The sequence below is a fragment of the Papio anubis genome, chromosome 20, assembly GCF_008728515.1.
Source record: "Papio anubis isolate 15944 chromosome 20, Panubis1.0, whole genome shotgun sequence".
NCBI classification, from domain to species: domain Eukaryota; kingdom Metazoa; phylum Chordata; class Mammalia; order Primates; family Cercopithecidae; genus Papio; species Papio anubis.
In genome coordinates, this window is record NC_044995.1 from 421637 (window position 1) to 448661 (window position 27025).

A 27025-nucleotide genomic window follows, 5' to 3' on the forward strand; every position below is an offset into this window, starting at 1 on the left:
CCCCCACACACACACACCTGTATTTTAATTTAATGTTTTAAAGACAGAGTCTTGTCCTGTTGCCCAGGCTGGAGTGCGGTAGTGCAATCACGGCTCACTACAACCTCAAACTTCTGGGCTCCAGTGATCCTCCTGCCTCAGCCTCCTGAGTAGCTGAAGGTACAGGCATGCGCCCCCACGCCCCCTGATTTTTCATATTTATTTTCATAGAGATGGGGTCTCACTATGTTGCCTAGGCTGGTCTCAAATTCCTGGCCTCAAGCAGCAATTTTTTTTTTTTAAATTGAGGTGAAATTTGCATATCATGAAGTTAACCATTTTAAGTGAACAATGCAGTGGCATTTAGTGCATTTGCAATGTTGTACAAATGTCACCTCTGCCTAGTTCCAAATAATTTTCGTCACCACAAAATAAAACCCCATCCCCCTTAGCAGTCAATTCCCATTCTCCTCTTCACCCAGCTCCTGGCAGCCGCTGATCTAATTGCTTTTTTTTTTTTTTTTTTTTTTTTGAGACAGAGTCTCTCTCTGTTGCCCAGGCTGGAGTGCAATGGCACGATCTCAGCTCACTGCAGCCTCCGCCTCCCTGGTTCAAGCAATTCTCCTGCCTCAGCCTCCTGATTAGCTGCCATTACAGGCCCCTGCCATTACACCTGGCTAATTTTTTATACTTTTAGTAGAGATGGGGTTGCACCATGTTGGCTAGGCTGGTCTCGAACTCCTGACCTCAAGTGATTTGCCCACCTCAGCCTCCCAAAGTGCTGGAATTAGGGGTGTGAGCACCACACCTGGCCCATAGCGGTATTCATTACAGTCCAAAGTAGAAACAACCTAATATTGATCAATGGATGAACAAAGAAAGCAAACGTGGTCTATCCGCACCATGGAATATTATCCAGCCATAAAACGGACTGAGACACTGACACACACTACAACACGGGTGAGCTCTGAAAACAGGATGCCAAGTGAACGAAGCCAGACACAGAAGACCACAGTGTATGACTCCATTGAAAACAAAATGTCCAGAATAGGCGAATCTACACAGAAAGTAGATCAGAGGTTGTCCAGGGTTGGGGGAGATGAGGGACTGGGAGGCGACCACTGAAGGATACAGGGCTTCTTTCGGGGGTGATGGAAATGTTCTAAATTTGCGGGACGTACACGTCTGTGAATATACTAAAAACCATTGAATTGCACCTTTAAGAGAGGTGGGTGGAGGGCAGTGCGGTGAAACCGTCTGTAACAGCTCCAGGGAGGCTGAGGCAGGTGGATCACTTGAGATCAGGAGTTCGAGACCACCCTGGCCAACATGGTGAAACCCCATCTCTACTAAAAATACAAACATTAGCTGGGCATGGTGGCAGGTGCTTGTAATCCCAGCTACTTGGGGGGCTGAGGCAGGAGAATCAGTTGAACCTGGGAGGTGCAGGTTGCAGTGAGCTGAGATTGCACCACTGCACACCCCAGCCTGGGTGACAGAGCGAGACTCTGTCTCAAAAAGGGGACAATTTTTTTTTGGGGGCGGGAGTCACAAGCTTTGCTCCTTGAGCTGGAGTGCAGTGGCCAGATCTCAGCTCACTGCAAGCTCCGCCTCCCGGAGTTCCAGCCATTCTCCTGCCTCAGCCTGGTAGCTGGGACTACAGAGGCAGCCACTGTGACTGTTTTGTGTTTTTAGTAGAGGCCAGGGACGCCGTGTTAATGGGATGGTCCCGATCTTCCCTGACGCCCATGTGATCCATGCCTGTCTCAGCCTCCCAAAGTGCTGGGATTACAGGCATGGAAACCACAGCGCCGACCAGAAGTTTCAAATATAAGATGAAAAGTGTTCATGTGTTGGGCGGTGGCGTGTGGCTCAAGCCCTTAATCCCAGCACTTTGGGAGGCCGAGAATGAGCGGATCACGGGGTCAGGAGGTCGAGACCATCCTATGGCTAACCCTAGGTGAAACCCGTCTCACCTAAAATAAAAACCAGCAGGCCCCGGTGGCCCGAGCCTGTAGTCCCAGCTACTCTGGAGGCCCCTGAGTCAGGAGGAATGCGGCGTGAACCAGGAGAAGCCCGGAGCTTACAGTGAGCTGAGATCCAGCCCTGCCTCCAGCCACAAGGCGACAGAGACTCAAATCTCAAAAAAAAAAGAAAAAGAAAAGAAAAAGTGTTCATATTACTGGAGTCAGATTTTTTTAGTGTAAGAGGAAAAAGTTTCAAATATAAGATGAAAAGGCTTCATATCATCATGAACACACACCTACACACACACACACACCACACACACACACGTCTCCCTGGTCAGTCTATTCATAGAAATCATGAAGTAGAATTAACAAAGCAGGAAGCTGATGGGTACCTTGGAACATGGCTGGTCAGGGAACAGGGGGGAAATTTCAGTGTGAGGCCAGTTATAGTGCCCAGGAGCTGCTCGACACCGCGTTAGGAGGATGCACAGCGGCCGGAAAGGTCTCCCAGCGGCCCGATTTGAACTACAAAGTGAATCATTGCAATGGCTGGAAACACAGTGAACACTAAAAATACCTGGGCACATAATGATACCCAGAAAGAGAAAGCCAGAGGGGGAAAAAAACCACAAGCCTTGGTTAATAAAGAGGAAAAATTAAGCCTTTACTTTGCCTTTCCAGTAAGAAAAGAAATGGAATAGCCTTACGGATGACAGAAAACTGTGCAGAATTCCAGCTACATATTTATTTTTTATTTTTATTTTTTTGAGACAAGGTCTCATTCTGTCATCCAGGTTGGAATGCAGTGGGGAGATCTCGGCTCACAGCAGCCTCCCGAGTTCAAGTGATTCTCCTGCCTCAACTTCCCAAGTAGCTGGGACTGCAAGCGCCTGCCACCACGCCCAGCTAATATATATATGTATATATATTAAAAAAAAATTTTTTTTTGAGACAGGGTCTCATTCTGTCACCCAGGCTGGAGTGCAGTGGCATGATCTCAGCTCACTGCAACTTCCACCTCCCGGGGTCAAGCAATTCTGCTGCCTCAGCCTCCCGAGTAGCTGAGATTACAGGCTCGGGCCACCATGCCCAGTTAATTTTTGTATTTTTAGTAGAGATGGGGTTTCACTATGTTGGTCAGGCTTATCTTAAACTCCTGACCTCAGATGATCCGCCTGCCTCGACCTCCCAAAGTGCTGGGATTACAGGCGTGAGCCACCGCGCCCGGCCCCAGCTACATGTTTAGATGGGACAATTGAATGTTTTAAAAAAATCACCATTTTGGGCTGGGCTTGGTGGTTCACATCTGTAATTCCAGCATGTTGGGAGGCTGAGGCAGGAGGATCACTTAAGCTCAGGATTTTGATACCGCCCTGGGCAACATAGCAAGGCCCCGTCTCTACAAAAAAATTACAAATTAAGTGGGCACGCTGGCGTGCGCCTCCAGTCTCAGCTACTCAGGAGGTTGTGGTGGGAAGATCATTTGAGCCCAGGAGGTTGATGCCGCAGTGAACTATAATTGCACCACTGCACTCCAGCCTGGGTGACAGAATGAGGTCCTATCTCAAAAACAACAACAACAACAACAACAACAACCAAAATCATCATTTTGCAACCCTAATAAAACAACTGATTCAGGAAATAAGACAACTTAGTGGACACAGAAAGGGGAGGTAGTCATTAGCAGGGTACGAAGGCGTCCCTCAGAACTTGCTGGGCATAAAGGGCTGCAACTTTAAGAGGTAAGGCTCTGTGGGCGCTGTGGCCCAGGCCTGTAATCCCAGTACTTTGGGAGGCTGAGGTGGGTGGATCACCTGAGGTCAGGAGTTTGAGACCAGCCTGACCAACATGGAGAAACCTCGTCTCTACTAAAAACACAAAATTAGCCAGGAGTGGTGGTGCACGCCTGTAATCCCAGCTACTCGGGAGGCTGAGGCAGGAGAATCGTTTGAACCCGGGAGACGGAGGTTGTGGTGAACTGAAATCGTGCCATTTCACTTCATGAGCAACAAGAGCAAAAAAAAAAAAAAAAAAAAAGAGGTAAGAGGCTCTCTCACCTCCAGAGCACCCACAATGTGCCAAGCCCCGGCTTGTGGGGACAAAAGAGCCATTCTAGTTACACTGATGTATTAGACACACCACCTCTGATGCTTATCTCTTCCATTTTATTTTGTTTAAATTTTTTCTTTGTTATTATATATTTTTGAGGCGAGGTCTGAAACTTTTCATTCTTTATCTTCCCTTCCTTCACCTCCAGCCTCCCATTCCACCACTTCTTTTCTTCTTCCATTCCATATTATGGGCTGGTCTCATTGTCCCAGCCTCCATTCTAAATTCGGCTCCCCTTCCCCTAGGAATATTTCCTCCTCCCTCCCTTCCTCCCTCCCTCCCTCCTTCTTTTCTTTTCTTTCTTTCTTTCCTTCTTTCTCTCTCTTTCCTTCCCTCCCTCCCTCCTCCCTGCCTGCCTCCTCCTTCCTTCCTTCCTTCCTTCCTTCCTTCCTTCCTTCCTTCCCTCTCTCTCTCTTTTCTTTCTTTCTTTCTTCTTTCTTTTTTTGAGACAGGTTCTCCTCCTACTGCTGCCCTGGCTGGAGTGCAGTGGTGTGATTAGAGCTCACTGTAGCCTTGACCTCCTGGGGTCAAGCAATCCTCCCACCTTAGCCTCCCAAAGTGCTGGGATCACAGGCATGAGTCACCATGCCTGGCCAGGTCTAACTTTCAACAACACAAGGAACAACCACATAAATCCACAGGCGTGGACGTTCTGCTATTCTAACCACCCACGGACTCCAGCTAGTTAATGTCATGAACAAAGGGAGGCGAGTTCAAGGGTGTGAGCCCTGAAAGAGAAACGCACACAATGTGTTTGCATCCTGCCTAAAGAAATCTAACTCTAGGCTGAGTGCGGTGGCTCACGCCTGTAATCCCAGCACTTTGAGAGGCTGAGGCAGGTGGATCACCTGAGGTCGGGAGTTGGAGACCAGCCTGGCCAACATGGAGAAACCCAGTCTCTACTAAAAATACAAAAAATTAGCCGGGCGTGGTGGCACACGGCTGTAATCCCAGCTACTCAGTAGGCTGAGGCAGGAGAATCACTTGAACCTGGGAGGCAGAGGTTGCGGTGAGCCAAGTTGGTGCCACTGCACTCCAGCCTGAGGCAACAAGAGCGAAACTCCATCTAAAAAAAAAACAAAACAACAACAAAAAAAAACCCAAAATTGGTTTGTTTCTATTAAACAAAACAAAACAAAAACAAACCCCCAAAACTCTTCCTGCTCCAAATGTGACATCTGATGACCATTTAATGACTGGTCAACTCATATAGTGTGAGTCATTTGTTCATAAAATGTTAGAATGCCATAAAATCTAAGACTTACATGATATTTGAAAGAAACTTGATGGCAAGTTCCCTCAATTTGAGGACAAACCTAAACATTTACGTGACACTGTCAGCAATGAATTGTGGACTCAAAACTTTTCTAAACCATAAATAATTAAAAAATTCAATTAATCATATGAGAAAAAGCTGAATTTATATATAATATACACGCACACGTAAATATATGTGCGTATATATTTATGTGTGTGTGTATGTATTTATATATATACACATATAAAAATGTATATACACATATATTGGCCAGGCACAGTGGCTCACACCTGTAATCCCAGCACTTGGGGAGGCCGAGGCGGGTGGATCATCTGAGGTCAGGAGTTCGAGACCAGCCTGACCAACATGGAGAAACCCCGTCTTTACTAAAAATACAAAATTAGGTGGGTGTGGTGGTGCATGCCTGTAATCCCAGCTACTTAGGAGGCTGAGGCAGGAGAATTGCTTGAACCTGGGAGGCAGAGGTTGCAGTGAGCTGACATCGTGCCATTGAACTCCAGCCTGGGCAACAAGAGTGAAACTCCGTCTCAAAAAAAAAAAAAAAATGTATATACACACACATATATAAATATATAAATATATGTGTGTACATATATGTATAGATATATTTTTATATATTGTGGAGAATATATTCATATACATATGCACACACACACATATATATATTTATATACATTCCCCACAGGACATTATCGAATAGGAGTACTCAAAGGGTATATGATCAAATAGAAGAAATACAGTATAGACATCTTCCGGGCAGCTCTAACCAACAATGTCAAATTTTCTTGATTTTGTGATGGTTTGGGTATTTCTTTTTTATTTCTCAAAAATTTCCAAAACACATTGTGATTATTTGATTTCTTTCCTCAGTGTAAATATTCACTTTTATACAAAAAAAAAAAGAAATTATCAATCAACTCTTCTTTTGAGTATTTTATTATTATTATTATTATTTGAGACAGAGTTTTGCTCTGTTGCCTAGGCTGGAGTGCAGTGGCGTGATCTTGGCTCAATGCAGCCTCCGCCTCCTGGGTTCAAGCGATTCTCCTACCTCAGCCTCCCGAGCAGCAAAAACTAGCTGGGCATGGTGGTGCACCCCTGTAATCCCAGCTACTGGGGAGGCTATGGCAGAAGAATCGCTTGAACCCGGGAGGCGGAGCTTGCAGTGAGCTGAGATCCGGCTACTGCACTCTAGCCTGGGCGACAGAGCGAGACTCCGTCTCAAAAAAAAAAAAAGAAAAAGCAATTGCATGCTTGGGCAAACCAGGGATGACACTGCAACCTTCTCATTGTGAAATAATGTGAAAACCTGCCCTGCCACGCATCAGGAGGAGGTATCAGACTCGATCAAGCCAGCAGCAGTCTAAAGGAAATATTAATAACAAGCCCTGTCTTTGAGGTTATTACTTTTTCTTATTTTCTTGCTCCCTGAGAAACTTTGTTCTCTAAAATTCACAGCTTATCAAAACCTTTGCTTTTGACATCCTATTGGTAAACATGAAAAGCCCCACTATTGCCTGGGGGATCCAAGTCACTTTGACACAGAAGCAAGCCTGTGCAACTCAGGGGCTGAGCTGTAGATAAGAGTTTTAAGACACAACATTCCACATCTATCTTGACTTTATAGTTCCCAAGGAAACAATCAGACCTGATGATAACCCCATTACACACATCTCAGCTCTAAGCCTACCTAAGAAGATAAAACAGTCTATTTCAATTCAGTTTCCCTGAATTCCATCCTTTCCCCAATACAATTGGAGCACCGGTTGTGTCCCTAGTAATCTCAGACACATCAGCTCAGGACAATAGTTAAAAAAATAAATAAATAAATAAAAGGCCGGGCGCGGTGGCTCAAGCCTGTAATCCCAGCACTTTGGGAGGCCGAGACGGGTGGATCACGAGGTCAGGAGATGGAGACCATCCTGGCTAACATGGTGAAACCCCGTCTCTACTAAAAAATACAAAAAAAAAACTAGCTGGGCGAGGTGTCGGGCGCCTGTAGTCCTGGCTACTCGGGAGGCTGAGGCAGGAGAATGGCGTAAACCCGGGAGGTGGAGCTTGCAGTGAGCTGAGATCCAGCCACTGCACTCCAGCCTGGGCGACAGAGCGAGACTCTGTCTCAAAAAAAAAAAAAAAAAAAAAAAGAAAAAAGAAAAAAAAATGCATCTTGTTCTGACTGTGGGGTTTGATCCTGACACCTTCACACCACTCTCCTTGCAGCTTGTCCTTTTTATACATTTCCTCTACTGAGGTCCCATAAAAGAACATGCTCAGCACACCAAACTCAAACCCTCAAAGCTCTTTCTCTAGGAAACCAGTGCATCCTGCACGTCTGGCCCTGCCCGGACTCGTCACAACAGGCTCCAATCCAATACTTTTTTTGAGAGGGAGTCTTGCTCTGTCACCCAGGCTGCAGTGCAGTGGCACGATCTAGGCTCACTGCAACCTCCACCTCCCAGGTAGAAGCGATTCTCCTGCCTCAGCCTCCTGAGTAGCTGGGATTACAGGCGCGCGCCACCACACCCAGCTAATTTTGGTATTTTTAGTAGAGACGGGGTTTCACCATGTTGGCCAGGCTGGTCTTGAACTCCTGACCTCAGGTGATCCTCCCGCCTCCGCCCCACAAAATGCTGGGATTACAGGCGTGAGCCACCGCGCCCGGCCAGCTCCAATACTTTCATGGATGCAAAGAAGACAACCCCAGCAACCGCTGCATGCGGGCATCTCTGCTGCCCAAGCCAGGGCACAGGCGCTTTCGCAAGGTTGCAACACCGGCATGGGGGAAGCGCCCTTCTCCCTGGGCCAAGGTGAAGGGCGCGCTCGGGGGCTGAACACGTGGGTCATTCATGCCTTCCCCTTTCCTCCCGGAAGGGTAGCGACAATGAGGCTTTTGCAGACAACAACTCCCAAGTCCCTGGGCCCCGGCCCGGTCCCTCCCTTAATACGGACACTCAGGCACACTTCCACTTCCACTAGCTCCGGCTTCTAGATGTCTCTGCGGGTGGCGCAGCCCAAAAGCGCGCGCAGCCCAGGAGCGTTTCGGAGCTGAACCAGGATGAGGATCAAACTGTTAAAATAAATCAACCTAACGAGTCCGCCAGGAAGGACCGACGACAGAGATACGTCCTGCCCAGACATTTTGTACCCGCTTCTTGACCCCTTCCTCAAAATGGACGGAGTAAGGGACCAGGAGGAGAGAGGAGCCGAGCAGGCAGGGGATCCCAGCGCCCGCACTCCTGCCTGCCCGCCCCGTCCCCCGGCCCGGGGACCCGATCGCCCCGACCCCAGAGTCTGACCCCCACGGCCAGTAGATTGACATTTCCTGTAGAACTTACTCCCCAGGCACTCCTGATCCAAGCAGGAAACCCCAGCCTTGGGTCCTCGCTGTCGCCTCCGCCCGCGCCACCGTTCCTAGGCTCTCCGGCTTGGAAGCGCTCCGTCTGCGCAGCCAACGCGCCTCCTTGCGGGCTCCGGAGACGCCGGCCGCTTGCTGGCTTCCTGCATTTCCCAAGGAAAGAAGGCGTTTGTTATTTCTCTGTACTGTAAAAGGGCGGAAACAGACACTTTGGGGGGTCCCCGGTTTCTCTGTTGTCCTCATTTTTATGTTTTTGCTACCACCCCCACCCCCATCCGTTGACTAGCGGCTAAACCGCAAGGCTCCTGTCACCTAGTCTTGAAATGTTTTTTTCTTTCTTCCTTCCTTCCTTTCTTTTCTTTCTTTTCTTTTTTTATTTTTTTGAGATCGAGTCTCCCTCTGTCGCCCAGGCTGGAGTGCAGTGGCACGATCTCGGCTGCAAGCTCCGCCTCCCAGGTTCACGTCATTCTCCTGCCTCCAGCCTCCCGGTAGCTGGGACTGACCAGCCACCTAAGCCGGCTACTTTTCAGCTGTTTCATTCCATTCCATCCTCCTCCCTTTCTCTTTCCTTTCCTTTCTTTCTTTCTCTTCCTTCCTTCCTTCCTTCCTTCCTTCCTTCCTTCCTTCCTTCCTTCCTTCCTTCCTTCCTCTTTCTTTCTTCCTCCTTTTCTTTCTTTCTCTCCCTTCCTTCCTTCTTTTCCACTCTTCCTTCTCCCTCTTCTTTCTTTTCTTTCTTTTTCTTTCTTTTTTCTTTCTTTTTCTTTCTTCTTTTCTCTTTCTCTTCTTTCCTTTCTTTTCTTCTTTTCTTTCTCTTTCTTTCTTTTCCTCCTTTTCTTTCTTTTCTTTCTTCCCCCCTTCCTCTCTCCCTCTCTGCCCCTCCTTCCCTCCCTTCTTTATTTTTTTCCTTTTCTTATTCTTTTTATCTTTTCGTTGAGACAGGGTCTTGCTTTGTCCTTCAGGCTGGAGTGCAGTGGCGCAATCTTGGCTCACTGCAGCCTCAAGCGATCCTACACTTCAACCTCCCAAGTAGCTGGGAAGACAGGTGCATACAAGCACACCTGGCATTTATTTTATTCTATTTTATTTTATTTATTTTATTTTAGAGATGAGAACTTACTATGCTGCCTGGGCTAGTCTTGAACTCCTGGGTGTCACGTGTGTCCGTATAGAAGGCCACCTAGACAGGCTTTATGTGAGCAACAGGGCTGTTTATTCACTTGGGTGCAAGTGGGCTGAGTCCGAAAAGAGAGTCAGCGAAGGGAGACAGGAGAGGGGCAGCTTTACAGGGCTGGGGTAGGCCGTGGAAAGTTACAGTTAAAGGTAATTATCTGTTGTCAGTAGGGGAGGGGGTCACAAGGTACATGGTGGAGAGATCATGAGACTCGTTGTCCAGGAGAAGAATGTCACAGGGCCGACGGGTCAGTGGGGGCAGGACAGGAACGAGTCATAGTGGTGGAATGTCGTCAGGTGGGTTAATCAGTTAAGGCAGGAACTGGCTGTTTCACTTCTTTTGTGGTTTTTTGGCCGCTCCAGACTTCTTGGCTCCTGCAGGCCATCTGGACATATATGTGCAGGTCACAGGGGTTACAATGGCTGAGTTTCGGCTCAGAGGCTTGACACTGGGCTTAAGCAATCCTCTGACCTTGGCCTCCCAAAGTGCCGGGATTACAGGTGTGAGTCACCACACCTGGCCTGAAATGATTTTAAACACTTACGTAATTTACTACCTGAGTGACATATGTTTTGCTGTGATAAACACATGGAGTGTAGTCCCCCTCGCTGTGAGAATATTATCATCTTGCTTTATCCAGCTACACATGTGAATTACTGGCCTCAACTACTGGACTCCAAAACATACTAAAGACTTGGACAGACACAGGGAGAGTTCAGGCTGTGGCAGAGCTGCTCTCTGCCAGCTTTCCAGTTTCTCCTCAAGTCTCACATCCAAACACCCACACTGCTTGCTAGTGTATTCCTGAAATCATACTTTGGCCAGGTGTGGTGGCTCACCGCCTGTAATCCCAGCACTTTGGGAGGCCAAGGTGGGCGGATCACGAGGTCAGGAGATCGAGACCATCCTGGCTAACACGGTAAAACCCCGTCTCTACTAAAAATACAAAAAATTAGCCAGGCATGGTGGCAGGTGCCTGTAGTCCCAGTTACTTGGGAGGCTGAGGCAGGAGAATGGTGTGAACCTGGGAGGCGGAGCTTGTAGTGAGCTGAGATCGTGCCACTGCATTCCAGCCTGGGCGACAGAGTGAGACTCAGTCTCAAAAAAAAAAATCATACTTTGGTCATTCTCTTATTTTAACCATTCAAGACAGTTTTCAGAAACTGTTCTCAGAAATACTGCTCTGGCTGGGCATGGTGAGTCACCTCTACAATTCCCAGCACTTTAGGCGGCCAAGGCAGGAGGATTACTTGAGCCCAGGAGTTTGAGATCAGCCTGGACAACATAGTGAGATCTCATCTTCACACACACACACACAAAATTAGCCAGGCATGGTGGCACACACCTGTAGTTCCAGCTACTCAGGAGGCTGAGGTGGGAGGTTTGGTTGAGCCTGGGAGATCAAGGCTGCAGTCAGCTGTGATCATGTCCCTGCACTCCAGCCTGAGCGACACAGCAGGATCCTGTTTCCAAAAAGAAAAGAAAAGAAAAACCTTTATTGGGATTGCACCAACAACCTCCCAAGGAGACGAAAAGACCTCCAACTGCAAGTTGCAGTTAAAACTGCTGCCTTGGCCGGGCGCGGCAGCTCACGCCTGTAATCCCAGCACTTTGGGAGGCTGAGGTGGGTGATCACCTGAGGCGAGGCGTTCAAGGCCAACATGGCGAAACCCTGTCTCTACTGAAAATACAGAAACGAGCTGGGCGTGGTGGTGCATACCTGTAATCCCAGCTACTCGAGAGGCTGAGGCAGGAGAATTGTTTGAACCTGGGAGGAGGAGGTTGCACTGAGCTGAGATCGCGCCACTGCACTCCAGGTTGGGTGACAGAGCAAGATTCCATCTCAAAACAAACAAACCAAACCAAACAAAACCCAAAATGACTGCCCAAACCCAGACCTCCAGGACACAGACTCAGTTTCCCACCCTGACTCTGCTTAAATGGGAGTTGCTTGATCTTCAGGTGCCCTGATGCAAATCAGCTGAATAAAACCTTTAACCTCTACTCGAGTTACATCCTTTCGTTTCTTTTGAGGGTCCCCAGCAAGCCTTGATTTGCATCTCTTTTTCTTTTCTTTTTCTTTTTTTTGAGACGGAGCTCTGTCGCCCAGGCTGGAGTGCAGTGGCGCGATCTTGGCTCACTGCAAGCTCCACCTCCTGGGTTCACGCCATTCTCCTGCCTCAGCCTCCGGAGTAGCTGGGACTACAAGTGCCCGCCAGCACGCCCGGCTAATTTTTTTTTTTTTGCATTTTCAGTAGAGACGGGGTTTCACTGTGTTAGCCAGGAGGTCTCGATCTCCTGACCTCGTGATCCGCCCGCCTCAGCCTCCCAAAGTACTGGGATTACTGGCGTGAGCCACCACGCCCGGCCTGCATCTCTTTTTCTTTTGATTCTTTGGGAGGAAAGATTAAGCCCAGCCCAGCCAGCTCCTGCAGTTCCCCAGGAAGGAAGGGCTGGGAATCCCTATCTGGTCAATTAAATTATTTATTTATTTATTTATTTATTTATTTATTTATTTATTTATTTATTTATTTTGAGATGGAGTTTCACTCTTGTTGCCTAGGCTGGAGTGCAATGGAGCAATCTCGGCTCACCACAACCTCCGCCTCCTGGGTTCAAGCGATTCTCCCACCTCAGCCTCCCGAGTAGCTGGGATTACAGGCATGTGTCACCACACCTGGTTAAGTTTTGTGTTTTTAGTAGAGACAGGGTTTCTCCATGTTGGTCAGGCTGGCTTCGAACTCCCGACCTCAGGTGATCTGCCTGCCTCAGCCTCCCAAAGTGCTGAGATTACAGGTGTGGGGCCACCGCGCCTGGCCTAAGTAATTTATTTTTTATGCACTGTCTTTCTTCACTCTAGTACTGAAGTTCTACTATAAAGCTTAAATTGCCTAATATTGATTGATACCTACCCCAGTTACATTTTTTTACGGTGATAAAATATACATCACAAAAATTTCCATGTGAACCATTTTAAAGCGTATGCTTCCGTGGCATTAAGTACAGCCACATCGCTGTGTAACCAGCATCACGATTCATCTCCAGAACTTTGTCATCTTTCCCAATTAAAACTCTGTTCCCTTTAAATAATCACACCCCATTCCCTTTTTCTCTCAGTCCCTGGTAAGCTCTGTTCTACTTTCTGTGTCTAGGAATTTGACTGTTCTAGGGATCTCCTAGAAGTGGAATCACTCAACCTTTGCCTTTTTGTGTCTGGCGTATTTAATTTTGCGCAATATTTTCCAAGTTCACCTGTGGTGAAGCATGTGTGTATCAGTATTTCATTCCTTTTAAAGTCTGAACAGTATTCCATGGTATGTAGTGTTACAAAGTAAAATGTATGGCTGGGCATGGTGGCTTACGCCCGTAATCCCAGCACTTTGGGAAGCTGAGGCAGGAGGATCACCTGCGGTCAGGAATTCAAGACCAGCCTGGCCAACATGGTGAAACCCTGTCTCTACTAAAAATACAAAAACGAGCTGGGCATGGTGGTGCATACCTGTAATCCCAGCTACTGGGGAGGCCGAGGCAGGAGAACTGCTTGAACCCGGGAGGCGGAGGTTGCAGTGAGCCGAGATGGTGCCACTGCACTCCAGCCTGGAGACAGAGTGAGACTCCGTCTCAAAAACAAAAAAAAGAAGAAAAGAAAAAAAAGTAAAATGTGGCGTAAGAAAATTTCTGATCTCTTCCCCAAATAAACTACCTGCAGGTAAGCCCTCATTTCAGGCTCTCCTTTTTGGAGGCTCCCAAATTACGACCGAAGAAGTCCAAGGAGTTGAGAACCCTGTTAAAACATTGGTTCAGTGGGCGGATCACAAGGTCAGGAGATCGAGACCATCCTGGCTAACACGGTGAAACCCCGTCTCTACTAAAAATACAAAAAACTAGCCGGGCGAGGTGGCGGCGCCTGTAGTCCCGGCTACTCGGGAGGCTGAGGCCGGAGAATGGCGGGAACCCGGGAGGCGGAGCTTGCAGTGAGCCGAGATCGCGCCACCTCACTCCAGCCTGGGCGACTGAGCGAGACTCCGTCTCAAAATAAAACAAAACAAAACAAAATAAAACCTTGGTTCAGGGCTGGGCTCAGGGTGCTAAAGGATATTCCTCTTGCGACCTCTAGTGGTTGTAGGTGTCCAATTCCCTTCTATTGTCTCTGGGTCTTCGTCTCCTCCGGTGGTGCTTCCTTTCCTTGTTTTCTCAACCTGTCCCTTCAAAAACCTGCTTCTTGGCCAGGCGCGGTGGCTCACGCCTGTAATCCCAGCACTTTGAGAGGCCCAGGCGGGCGGATCACGAGATCAGGAGTTCGAGATCAGCTTGGCCAACATGGTGAAACCCAGTCTCTACTAAAAACACAAAAATTAGCTGGGTGTGGTGGTGGACACCTGTAGTCCCAGCTACTTGGGAGGCTGACACAGGAGAATCGCTTGAAGCCGGGAGGCAGAGGTTGTAGTGAGCCGAGATTGTGCCACTGCACTCCAGCCTGGCTTACAGAGGAGACTCCTCGGCCTCAAACAAAACAAAACCCCCAAAACCCCACAAATAACTCCAGTTTTCTGGTATCCTTAATATCCCGTTTCACCTATGCCTTCACTGCTAGGTGGATCTTTTTAAAGAAAATTGGGAACATCATGGCCAGGTGTGGTGGCTTATGCTTTGAGAGGCTGAAGTGGGAGGATTGCCTGAGCTTAGGAGTTTGAGAGCAGCCTGGGCAAAATGGCAAAACTCTGTCTCTCCAAAAAAAAAAAAAAAAAAAAAAAAAAAGAGTCAGGTGTGTGGTGCATGCAGTCACAGCTACTTGGAAGGCTGAGGCAGGAGGATCGCTTGAGCTCAGGAGGTGGAGGTTGTAGTGAGCTGAGATCTTGCCACTGCACTCCAGTCTGGGTGACAGAGTGAGACTCTGTATCAATCAATCAATCAATAAAAACTTTAAAAAATCACTATGTATGTTTAAAAGATGAAGAGTTAAAAAATGCTTTATTCCCTTACATAAATATTCTCTTACAGTTAAAAGCAATCATCATTCAGGACATCATAAAATATCCTGTTAATGTCATTTCCCTGGTTCTTATTTTTACTTTACTGCTTTTCATAGATATACAAATCATCCACTATAATAGGGTTTTTTTGTGTGTGTTAAGTTTTTTCTTTGTGTGTGTGTTAATTCTTTGTTACTCTAAGTTGCCACTTATCTAATTCCAACCCCCCCATTCAAACATCGTTATTGTAGATAACTAGGTCATTTTTTTCTGTTAAATTTTCTTTGGTTTCAGTTTTGCCAATTACATCCTTATGTTGTCATTTAACATGTTTTTCTTTCTTTCTTTTTTTTTTTTTTTTGAGATAGAGTTTTGCTCTTGTCCAGGCTAGAGTGCAATGGCATGATCTTGGCAAACTGCAATCTCCACCTCCCGAGTTCAAGCGATTCTCCTGCCTCAGCTTCCCGAGTAGCTGGGATTACAGGCGCCCGCCACCACGCCCGCCCAGCTAATTTTTTTGTATTTTAAGTAGAGACGGGGTTTCACCATATTGACCAGGCTGATCTCAAACTCCTGACCTCAGGTAATCTGCCTGCCTCAGCCTCCCAAAGTGCTGGGATTACAGGCGTGAGCCACTGCGCCTGGCCGTCATGTAACACGTTTTTCTAGCCTTTGAATTTCTTTTAAACTGGTGGTTAGATATGGATGCTTGATCAGATTCAAGTTCACTTGCTTTTTTCTTTTTCTTCTTTCCTTCTTTTCCTTCCTTCCTTCCTTCCTTCCTTCCTTCCTTCCTTCCTTCCTTCCTTCCTTCCTTCCCTTTCCTTTCCTTTCTTTCTTTTCTTTTCTTTTTTTCTTTTTCAGTGTCTTGCTCTGTCGCCCAGGCTGGAGTGCAGTGACGCGATCTTGGTTCACTGCAGCCTCAACCTCCCAAACTCAAGCGATGCTCCTGCCTCAGCATCTGAAGTAGCTGGGACTACAGGTACATGTCACCATGTCAGCTAGCTTGTTACTTTTTTTTTTTGGTAGAGACGGTATCTTGCCATGTTGCCCAGGCTGGTCTCGAACTCCTGGGCTCAAGCAATCCTCCCACCACAGCCTCCCAAATGCAGTGAGGCCCTGTAGCATTTCCTACAGTGGGATTCACACTGGAGGAAGCACATGAGGACAAAAGCAGATGTGACAATACCCGAGATTGTGAGTGGTTTTCGAATCTCCAAATCCCCCCCAGGAAATATGGTATATGAGAGATTCTCTCTCCCTTTTTTTCCTTTTCTTTTCTTTTTTTTTTTTTTGAGACGGATTTGCTCTTGTTGCCCAGGCTGGAGTACAGTGGTGTGATCTCAGCTCACTGCAACCTCTGCCTTCCAGGTTCAAGCAATTCTTGTGCCTCAGCCTCCCGAGTAGCTGGGATTACAGGTACGTGCCACCATGCCTGGCTAATTTTTTATTTTAGTAGATATGGGGTTTCACCATGTTGGCCAGGCTGGTCTCGAACTCCTGACCTCAGGTGATGCGCTTGTCTTGGCCTCTCAAAGTGCTGGGATTACAGGCGTGAGCCACTGTGCCCGGCCTTGGTTGCCCATTTTTATGGTTATTTCTTGATGCTATGCTAAACAGGTGGTCCACATTGGGTAGCCACAGCGTTGCCATGGCATCTGTAACTGTATCATAGCGCTGGGTGGGGTGTTGGGTGGGGGAGGGACCAGGGTGCACTCTCCCATTGTCATCTTGGTTTTGGTGGGTTTTGGCCAGCTCCTTTATTGCAACCTGTTTTATCAGCAAGGTCTTTATGACCTGTATCTTGTGCCGACCTCCTGTCTCATCCTGTGACTTAGAATGCCTTCACCATTTGGGAATGCAGCCGGGTAGGTCTCAGCCTCATTTTGTCCAGCTCCTACTCAAGATGGAGTTGCTCTGGTTCACATGTCTCTGACAAAATGTCTATGGAGGCTGGGCGCGGTAGCTCACACCTATAATCCCAGCACTTTTGGAGGCTGAGGCGAGTGGATCATGAGGTCAGGGGAGTTGAGACCAGCCTGGCCAACATGGGTGAAACCCGTCTCTACTAAAATAAAAATTAGCCAGGCCCCGGCCCGAGTAGCGGTGGCTCAAACCTGTAATCCCAGCACTTTGGGAAGGCAGGCGGAGTGGTCGAGGTTAGGAGATGAGACCATCCCTGGCTAACATGGGTGAAACCGAATTCTACCTAAAAGTAATACAAAAAAGCTAGCCCAGGCGTGGTGGCCAGGCCTGTAGTCCCAGCCACCAGGAGGCTGGTGGAGAGATGCGTGAACCGGAGGTGGAGCTTGCAGTGAGCGAGATCCAGCCTGCACTCCAGCCACAGGCGACAGGTGAAACTCCGTCTCAAAAAAAAAAAAATTAGCTGGGCATGATGAAAGCATGCATTACGTGGCTGGCATTGGTGGCACAGGCCTGTAATCCCAACTACTCAGGGAGGCTGAGGCTAGAGAGAGGTGTGTTAAGAGCTGAGAGGTGGAGGTTGCAGTGAGCTGAGATGCGTGCCATTTGCACTCCAGCCTGAGGCAGCAAGGCTGAAACTCCATCTCAAAGAAAAAAAAAAAATGTCTATGGAAGAGGCGTCTCACGGTCTCCTATATAGCTGGGACATCCAGCGGTCTGTGAGTGAGAGAGCCTGCCGTCCCTCTGTCCCTTCACTCCTCCTAGGAGCCTTTCCAGTGCTGGGAACTGGCCCTAGCGTTCCGCTACCCCACACCACATTCCCAGGTTCCTCGTTCTTCAGCCCTGGTGTCTGCATCGCCTCTGTATCAACTCTTGGTGTTTTCTCTCCGAAGATCTGCTCTAAGTCTGCTGGTTTGCGGCAATAACACAGTTTCTCTGGGGTGGGGTGGTGCTTCCGGGCTGTGTCCAGCCAGCCATCTTGACCCTAGGCGTGATTTTGAAAATTTAATCTGCTCTCCTGACTTCCTGGAGACACTTAGGCAGATAGAGATGTGTCTGCGAGACATTACACAACATCGAGGGAGCCTTCTCCTCATCGGGAGGGATCAGAGGCTGCCCTTGCTCTCCTGCCGGTCGTCTCTTGTGAGATGTGAGGCTTCATGATACTGTGTGGAGCCACCACCACGGGAGGCCGGGGGGACACCTGGAGAAACGTTCCTTCCTTGTGGTGTTTTTGGAGCCCATGGATCAGCCTCCCTGGGGTCAGTCCTACCTCCTGGCCTTGCATTCAGTAGAGCCAGGACACACTCTATATATTTTTATTCCATTGAAGTTGAACTTTCAGTCATTTGCCACACAAGAGTTGACACAGATCCAGAGGACATTGCAGATTGCTGCCCTGGGTGATTTAAAAAATTAATCTGGAGACGATATTAGGAGATAGAGTGTTGTAGACCTGGATCCATTACTTGCCAGTTAATGGAACTTTGGTCTTTGGAGTCTTACTCTTTTTTCAGACAGAGTCTCACTCTGTTGTCCAGGCTGGAGTGCAGTGGTGCGATCTAGGCTCACTTGCGGCCTCGTCCCAATTCAAGGCGATTCTCCTGCCTCATCCCACTCCCAAGTAGCTGGGATTACGCAGGCATGGGCCACCACCAGCTAATTTTGTATTTTTAGTAGAGAAGGGGTTTCTCCATTATTGTCAGGCTGGTCTCGAATTGCCGACCTCAGGTGATCCACCTGCCTCAGCCTCCCAAAGTGTTGGGATTACAGGTGTGACACTGCATCCAGCCTGCATTCCATTTAGCTTTGCCACACTGTATATATTATGTATATACTGGATAAACGGGTCCTAATTTTATAATATCTAGTCTCTAGATATTAAAGAGTTTAATAGGCCGAGGCGTGGTGGCTCAAGCCTGTAATCCCAGCACTTTGGGAGGGAGGCCGAGTCAGGCCCGAGGATCACAGAAGTCAGGTCGAGACCATCTGGCTGCTGGTGAAACTCCGTCTCTACTAAAAATACAAAAACCTTGGCGAGGAGTGTAGTGCCTGTAATTGCCTTTCCAGCGACGAGGCAGGAGGAATGGCGTGAGCCTGGGAGAGGGGCTGCAGTGAGCTGAGAATCAGGCTCCTACACTCCAACTCCTAGTGACTGAAAGCGAGACTCCGTTCAAAATAAATAAATAAATAAATAAATAAATAAAGAGTTTGTCAAGATATGACAAAAGTAGAGTTAGTAAACTAATATATTTCGTACACTTTGTGTTAACATTAATTAAAACGCTATCTTCTGAAAAAGACTTTTGGAAGTGAAATGGTAACATCAGCTCTCAGTGACACACGTCACTTAGAAAAGAAGCCTAGTGGCTTCTTTTTAATGGACTTGTATTTTTAACTTCACATACTCAAATGAATCAATGAAACTCATATTAATATATACGGCTGTTTTTAGCCGCATAGTACTATTTTTTTCCCTTAAAATTATGATTCAATCTTCAAATGCAAAAGTTCAGTTCTACTTCAAGTGAGGGTATAGAAAAATAACAAAATGCCGTTTCTCTCACCATAACAATAATAAAGCACATGGAGTGGCAGAATGCAAGTCGTGAAGACTTTTATGAATTCCTAGGCAACCCCAACTTGGGCATCCACTGCTGTGATCCTAATTCACATTTAAAGGCCCTGAGACCTGCACTAGCGGGTCAACCTCCGCCCAATCTCACAGGCACACACGGGATAGACAGAACTGCACAGACTTTAAAAATGAGCTAACATGAAAACCTCACTTCATAGAAGACTTAAAAAAAAATGGACACTTTGTGCCGAATACGGATGAATCATAGAGTCTCATAACATAACATTCAAATGTCCAGGGTACAAATCAAAATTACTTACAATACGAGGATGAGCCATGGCTGGGCACGGTGGGCCACATCTGTAATCCCAGCACTTTGGGAGGCCGAGGTGGGTGGATCACTTCAGGTCAGGAGTTCGAGACCAGCCTGGCCAACATGGTGAAACCCCATCTCTACTAAAAATACAAAAAATTAGCTGGGCGTGGTGGTGGGCGCCTGTAACCCCAGCGACTTGGGAGGCTAAGGCAGGAGAATTGCTTGAACCTGGGTGGTGGAGGTTGCAGTGAGCTGAGATCATACTGCTGCACTGTAGCCTGGGCGACAGCAAGACTTTGTTTCAAAAAAAAAAAAGAAAGAAAGAAAAGTAAGAGAAGTCATAGCTATCAGATCTGCTCTAAAAGAACTACAAATCAAAGTTTTTCAGACAAAAAAGAAAACTGCAGAATGAAACTTGCAAAATCAAGAGCGGCAGAAATGGGAAATATCTGGAAATCCGTTAATAGGCCATTTTCCTCGAGAGCTATTGAAACAGTCAATAAGGTATACAAAACTCAGTGATTAAAAGTACAAGATACATAGCAATTTCCCAAGGGTTTTTTTTTTTGTTTTTTTTTTTTTGATGGAGTCTCCATCTGTCGCCCAGGTTGGAATGTGATGATGCGACCTCGGCTCACTGCAGCCTCCACCTCCCGGGTACTTGTAGAATAACGTACTTACATTATTCTAGTAATAACAGCAATAGATAAAATGTTAAAGGGACAACGTATATAAAACCAATACCATTAAGAAATACCTTGAGTCTCTTCGATTGAGAGGTTTTGTTAGCTTTCCTGCTTTTTGTGGTGGAATGGTGAGACATCAAACAGAGTGTCCATAAAAGTTGGTTTTCAGGTTCATCAGGAGAATTTTCCTTTCTGGAGCCTGTCATACATAAACACAACTGCCTTGACTTACTTACCCTGGGTCTTTGGGAAACGTGTCAATGGATGGAATAGTCATGTATCGAGCCACGGTTAGAAAAGATTTAAAAGCACGATTGTTATTTTCTTCAGATATTCTTGAGGGAAAGGCATGGGGATACAGCCAATGGGTATCTTCCAGGTGACGCATCTGTCCCCAAAGCCTGTGTGATGGGCAAATGTGACCCAGCCCTCCTCTGTTTTGGACACTGGAATCAAGGATGCATTTCTACTCATTCATTTCCAATGAGAACGCTGGATTCTCTCTTCCACACTCTCGGACTGACTCCCTTTACAAACTCTGCTGTCTAAGATAGGACACGAGGTAAGGGTCCCTTTCACTAAGGCTTCTGAAGAGCAGCTCCAGGGCCCGGTCCCCTTTCTTCTCCACCATGCTCAGCAGGGCGTCGGTCTTGCTCTGCCGTGTCTTTGCCTGCTCCACCAGCTCCTTCTCATTCTCACTGAGAACCTCATTGTCTTGGAGATCATCGAGCACCCCTTTCAGGTCCCCAATCCTGGCTTGGAGTTGCCGGTGGTTCTCCCTCACAAAGGCTGCACCTGGATGAAAGGGGGAGTTGCGGACTCTGAGAATTGCTCTCTTACAGAATTTGGGATCCGCACCAAACGAAGATTCATAATTCCAGGGTGGGGGCTGGGTCTTTATTAATTAATTAATTTATTTCTTGAGAGGGAATTTCGCTCATCGCCCAGGCTGGAGTGCAATGGCATGATCTCAGCTCACCGCAACCTCCGCCTCCCAGGTTCAAGTGATTCTCCTGCCTCAGCCTCCCCGATAGCTGGGATTACAGGCATGCGCCACGATACCTGGCTAATTTTTGTATTTTTAGTAAAGGCAGCGTTTCACCAAGTTGGGCAGGCTGGTCTTGAACTCCTGACCTCAGGTGATCCACCCGCCTCGGTCTGCCAAAGTGCTGGGATTACAGGTGTGAGCCACCATGCCCAGCCAGGGATGGCTCTTTAACTTGTGGTGTTGCCTAACCCATGTTCATTTCATTTTGGATATTTTACTTCCTAGTCTCATATTTACTATATCCCTCTCAAAGTTCAATATAGAACTACTTTAACTTACGGTTCTCCAGATGCAAGACATTTACCCCAATAACTTGCTGTTGCCTGCTCCTTTGTGTGGACGTGATGTCCTCACATCCTCCCTTAAGTAAATCATACTCATTGTTTGTATTTTTCTCTGGCATCGCTTGTTCTTTGTAAATGATAAGCTTAGGAGGAATGGAGCCTCACTTTGTGATGTCAAAGCACTCAAAGGCCTCTTGATATCAGATACATCCTCCTGGCTTTAGTGTAAACATTTCACTAACCTGAGAAGGTACGAGGGGCTGATGCAGCTCCAAGCTGGATATCCACTACAAAAGAGGGAAGAATTGGAGATGACATACAATGAATCACATACCCTTACTGAGCTTTTCTAGTCTTTCATGTGCCAACGAAAATAATTTAATTCTATACATTTTATAAGGCAGGGATCTTGTTTGGCACACTAATATACTAATAAAACCCCATTAAGTCAAGAGCCACTCACTGCCCATTCAGGAAATGTATCAGAGAAAGCAACACATTTTTCCAGTATTCTTTCTTTTCTTTTCCTTTCTTCCATTCTTTCTTTTTCTTCCTTTCTCCCCTTCCCCTTCCCCTCTTCCTTCCTTTCTTCCTTTCTCCCTCCTTCCCTCCCTCCCTCCCTCCCTTGCTTCCTTCCTCTCTCTCTCTCTCTCAGTCTCCGTTGCCCAGGCTCAATCTCGGCTCACCGCAACCTCTGCCTCCCAGGTTCAAGCAATTCTCCTGCCTCAGCCCCCTGAGTAGCTGGGATTACAGGCATGTGCCACCATGCCCGGTTAATCTTGTATTTTTAGTAGAAATGGGGTTTTGCCATGTTGGCCAGGTTGGTCTCAAACTCCTGACTTCAGGTGATCCGCCCACCTCAGCCTCCCAAAGTGCTGGAATTACAGGCGTGAGCCATTGTGCCTGGCCCATTTTTTCAATACTCTTTCTATGGGCAGGAGAATGTCGTAGGAACTCTGAGGGTTACAATCCTGGGCGACACAGCAAGATTCTGGGGGGGAAAAAAACCCCAAAAACTCCTGTTCTTTTTTTTTTTTTTTTTTCTGAGACGGAGTCTCGCTCTGTCACCCAGGCTGGAGTGCAGTGGCCGGATCTCAGCTCACTGCAAGCTCCGCTTCCTGGGTTTTCGCCATTCTCCTGCCCCAGCCTCTGGAGTAGCTGGGACTACAGGCACCCGCCACCTCGCCCGGCTAGTTTTTTTTGTATTTTTTTAGTAGAGACGGGGTTTCACCGTGTTCGCCAGGATGGTTTTGATCTTCTGACCTCGTGATCCTCTTATCTCGGCCTCCTAAAGTGCTGGGATTACGGGCTTGAGCCACCGCGCCCGGCCAAAAATCTCCTGTTCTTTACCGGCGGGTGTAAGGCGTTTCCATTCCCATGGCCATCCCCATTCTCTGGCCCCTTGAGCATTTCACTTTCTACGGACAAACCACTGCCATCACTTTCGTTTTCCTCACGTTGGTGATACACTGACAATCAATTTCTTATCTGGGCTGGAGACATAAACAGGCTGTCTTCTTTGACATCCAATGGTGGAGGTGCATTTGCCCCCCACCAAAAATGCCAGCCTCACCCACTCACCTACCTGGCTTCACCACAGTCTTCCAGACCAGAATCTCATGTCTTTTTTCAGTAATTTCAAGTTGAATGGGTTCCTTCATCTGCCCAGCATAGAATTTCGAGAAGGGCTGGATTTCTCCAGGGCTCCGGTAGGACAATTTCAACTCCTAGAGGAAACAGAGCAGTTGACTTGAAGCAGTGGAGGGTGGAAAGGCCCAGCTCCCTACAGTGAACTGGTCAATGGAACTTAACCCCTGTTTTCTGCACAATGTCATGGCTGGTTGAGGGGGAAACAGAGGGAGAGAGGTAAACATCCTGAACATCCTGTTCTTGTTTTTGTTTTGAGAGGGGGTATTGCTCTGTTGCACAGGCTGGAGTGCAGTAGCGCAATCTCAGCTCACTGCAACCTCCAACTCCCAGGTTCGAGCAATTCTCCTGCCTCAGCCTCCCGAGTAGCTGAGATTACAAGTGCACACCACCACGCCCGGCTGATTTTTGTATTTTTAGTAGTGACGGGGTTTCACCATAGTGGCCAGGCTGGTCTCGAACTGAAGACCTCATGATTCGCCCCCTCGGCCTCCCAAAGTGTTAGGATTATAGCATGAGCCACTGCACCCAGCCAGTAAACATCCTTTTAAATTTACAATGTTAGGAAATAATTTTATTCTATGAAAGCAAGAGTAAACTAGCTCTCAACACCCCATGAGTCAGAGAAAAATGATCTGAACTGAATATAAAAATCTTAGGTGTTGGCCAGGCGCAGTGGCTCATGCCTGTGATTTCAGCACTTTGGGAGGCCACAGTGGGCGGATCACCTGAGGTCAGGAGTTTGAGACCAGCCTGGCCAACATGGTGAAACCCCGCCTCTATTAAAGATACAACAAATTAGCTGGGCATGGTGGTGGGTGCCTGTAATCCCAGCTTCTTGGGAGGCTGAGGCAGGAGAATCGCTTGAACTCGGGAGGTGGAGGTTGCAGTGAGCCAAGATCATGCCAATGCACTCCAGCCTGGGCGACAAGAGCGATATTCCATCTCAGAAACAAACAAACAAACAAACAAACAAAAAAGTCTTAGGTGCTGAGGCTCCTCATTAATATTGTTACTAACTCAGAATCTCAGACGATACAGAAACGTGAGAAAACTGGTAAAGGCAGCTCATCAGGTCTGTCCTGGCCTCATTGGGAAGCCAAGGGTCAGATGTGGCATTGTGCTTTCACGTCCTTCCTTCTCTTCGTTCTGCACCCGACTTCCCCAGGATTCCTAAGCAAAGCTGCCCTGGGGAATAGGGAGCTAACCTCATAGGCAGGACAGAATTAGGAAAAGCTTAGCTCATGCAAATTTCTAGTTTCTTTAGGAAACAAACCCTACAACTCTTGGAAAATAGTAACTGAATTTTTTTAAAAAAATTTTTATTATACTTTATGTTCTAGGGTACATGTGCACAAGGTGCAGGTTTGTTACATATGTATACATGTGCCACGTTGGTGTGCTGCACCCATTAACTCGTCATTTACATTAGGTATATCTCCTAATGCTACCCTTCCCCCCTCCTCCCACCCGACAACAGGCCCTGGTGTGTGATGTTCCCCTTCCTGTGTCCAAGTGTTCTCACTGTTCAATTCCCACCTAGGAGTGAGAACATGTGGTGTTTGGTTTTCTGTCCTTGCAATAGTCTGCTGAGAATGATGGTTTCCAGCTGCATCCATGTCCCTACAAAGGACACGAACGCATCCTTTTTTATGGCTGCAGAGTATTCCATGGTGTATATGTGCCACATTTTCTTAATCCAGTCTGTCATTGATATTTGGGTTGGTTCCAAGGCTTTGCTATTGTGAATAGTGCCACAATAAACATACGTGTGCATGTGTCTGTATAGCAGCATGATTTATAATCCTTTGGGTATATACCCAGTAATAGGATGGCTGGGTCAAATGGTATTTCTAGTTCTAGATCCTTGGGGAATCACCACACTGTCTTCCACAATGGTTGAACTAGTTTACAGTCCCACCAACAGTGTAAAACTGTTCCTATTTCTCTACATCCTCTCCAGCCCCTGTTGTTTCCTGACTTTTTAATGATCACCATTCTAACCAGTGAGATGGTATCTCATTGTGGTTTTGATTTTATTTTCTGATGGCTAGTGATGATGAGCATTTTTTCATGTGTCTGCTGGTTGCATAAATGTCTTCTTTGAGAAGTGCCCATCTATATCCCTTTGCCCACTTCTTTTTTGATGGGGTTGCTTGTTTTGTCTTAAAATTAATGAGTTCTTTGTAGGTTCTGGATAGCCCTTGTCAGATTTATAGACTGCAAGAATTTTCTCCCATTCTGTGGTGGTTGCCTGTTCACTCTGATGGTAGTTTTGTTGTGTGGAAGCTCTTTTAGTTTAATTAGATCCCATTTGTCAATTTTGGCTTTGTTGTCATTGCTTTGGTGTTTTTAGACATGAAGTCCTTTGCCCATGCCTCTAAGTGTCGTGGAATGGTATTGCTCTAGGTTTCTTCTAGGGTTTTTATGATTTTAGGTCTAACATTTAAGTCTCTAATCCATCTTGAATTAATTTTTTGTATAAGGTGTAAGGAAGGGATCCAGTTTCAGCTTTCTACTTATGGCTAGCCAGTTTTCCCAGCACCATTTATTAAATAGGGAATCCTTTTCCCCATTTCTTGTTTTTGTCAGGTTTGTCAACATCAGATGGTTGTAGATGTGGCATTATTTGAGGGCTCTGTTCTGTTCCATTGGTCTATATATCTCTGTTTTGGTACCAGTACCATGTGCTGTTTTGATTACTATAGCCTTGTAATATAGTTTGAAGTCAGGTAGCATGAGGGGATGCCTCCAGTCATTCTTTTCGCTTTTAGGATTGTCTTGGCAATGGGCTCTTTTTTGGTTCCATATGAATTCAAAGTAGTTTTTCCTAATTCTGTGAAATAAAAGTCATGGGTAGCTTGATGATCGGGATGCTGAATCTATACCACTTGGTCAGTATGGTGGCCATTTTCACTTGTTGATTCTTCCTATCCATGAGCATGGAATACTCTTCCATTTGTTGGTGTCCCTTTACTTTTACAGTGGTTTGTAGTTCCCTTGAAGAGGTCCTTTATGATCCTTTCTTTGTAAATTGGATTCCTTTGTATTTTATCTTCCTCTTTTGGGCTTAAATTGTGAATGGAGTTCATTCATGATTTGGCTGTCTGCCTATTGTCTGTTAAGGTGTATAGGAATGCTTGCATTTTGCACATTAAGTTTGTATCCTGAGACTTTGCTAGTTGCTTATCAGCTTAAGGAGACTTAGGGCTGAGACGACGGGGTCTTCTAAATATACAATCATGTCATCTGCAAACAGGGACAATTTGACTTCCTCTTTTCCTAATTGAATATCCTTTATTTCTTTCTCATGCCTGATTGTCAGCCAGAACTCCAACACTATGTTAAATAGGCGGTGAGAGGCATCCCACCTTGTGCCAGTTTTCAAGGAATGTTTCCAGTTTTTCCCATTCAGTATGATACTGGCTGTGGGTTTGTCATAAATAGCTCTTTTATTATTTTGAGATATGTTCCATCAGTACCTAGTTTATTGAGAGTTTTTAGCATGAAGCATTGTTGAATTTTGTCAAAGGCCTTTTCTGCATCTATTGAGATAATCATTTGGTTTTTGTCATTTGTTTTCTTCATGTGATGAAATACGCTATTGGATTTTATGTGATATGTTGAACTGTAGCCTTGCATCCTAGGGACAGCCAACTTGATCTTGGTGGATAAGCTTTTTGATGTGCTGCTGATCTGGTTTGTCA

The 27025-nt window shown here is 46.8% G+C and overlaps 2 protein-coding genes across 4 annotated transcripts in view; both read right to left on the minus strand.

Moving 5' to 3' along the window:
- The window catches only part of ZNF114 (zinc finger protein 114), a 75858-nt gene extending 64597 nt beyond the window's left edge, over window positions 1-11261 (minus strand). Inside the window, exons 1-3 of one of the 3 annotated variants that reach the window (XM_031659093.1) lie at window positions 11209-11261; window positions 9810-10248; window positions 8673-8835 (exon numbers count right to left, since the gene is read on the minus strand). The gene's annotated coding sequence lies outside the window, so the exon portion shown is untranslated. Of the gene's footprint in view, window positions 1-8672; window positions 8836-9809; window positions 10754-11208 lie in introns of those variants that run through there. The other 2 variants (XM_031659095.1, XM_031659094.1) reach the window with 2 other exon arrangements.
- An 8636-nt stretch (window positions 11262-19897) lies between these two features.
- The window catches only part of LOC101005491 (caspase recruitment domain-containing protein 8), a 33487-nt gene continuing 26359 nt past the window's right edge, over window positions 19898-27025 (minus strand). The window contains 3 exon segments of the mRNA XM_031660360.1: window positions 19898-21134; window positions 21914-21958; window positions 23257-23398. Of these exon segments, the coding sequence (XP_031516220.1) occupies window positions 20869-21134; window positions 21914-21958; window positions 23257-23398 (453 nt within the window). The 3' untranslated portion in view covers window positions 19898-20868.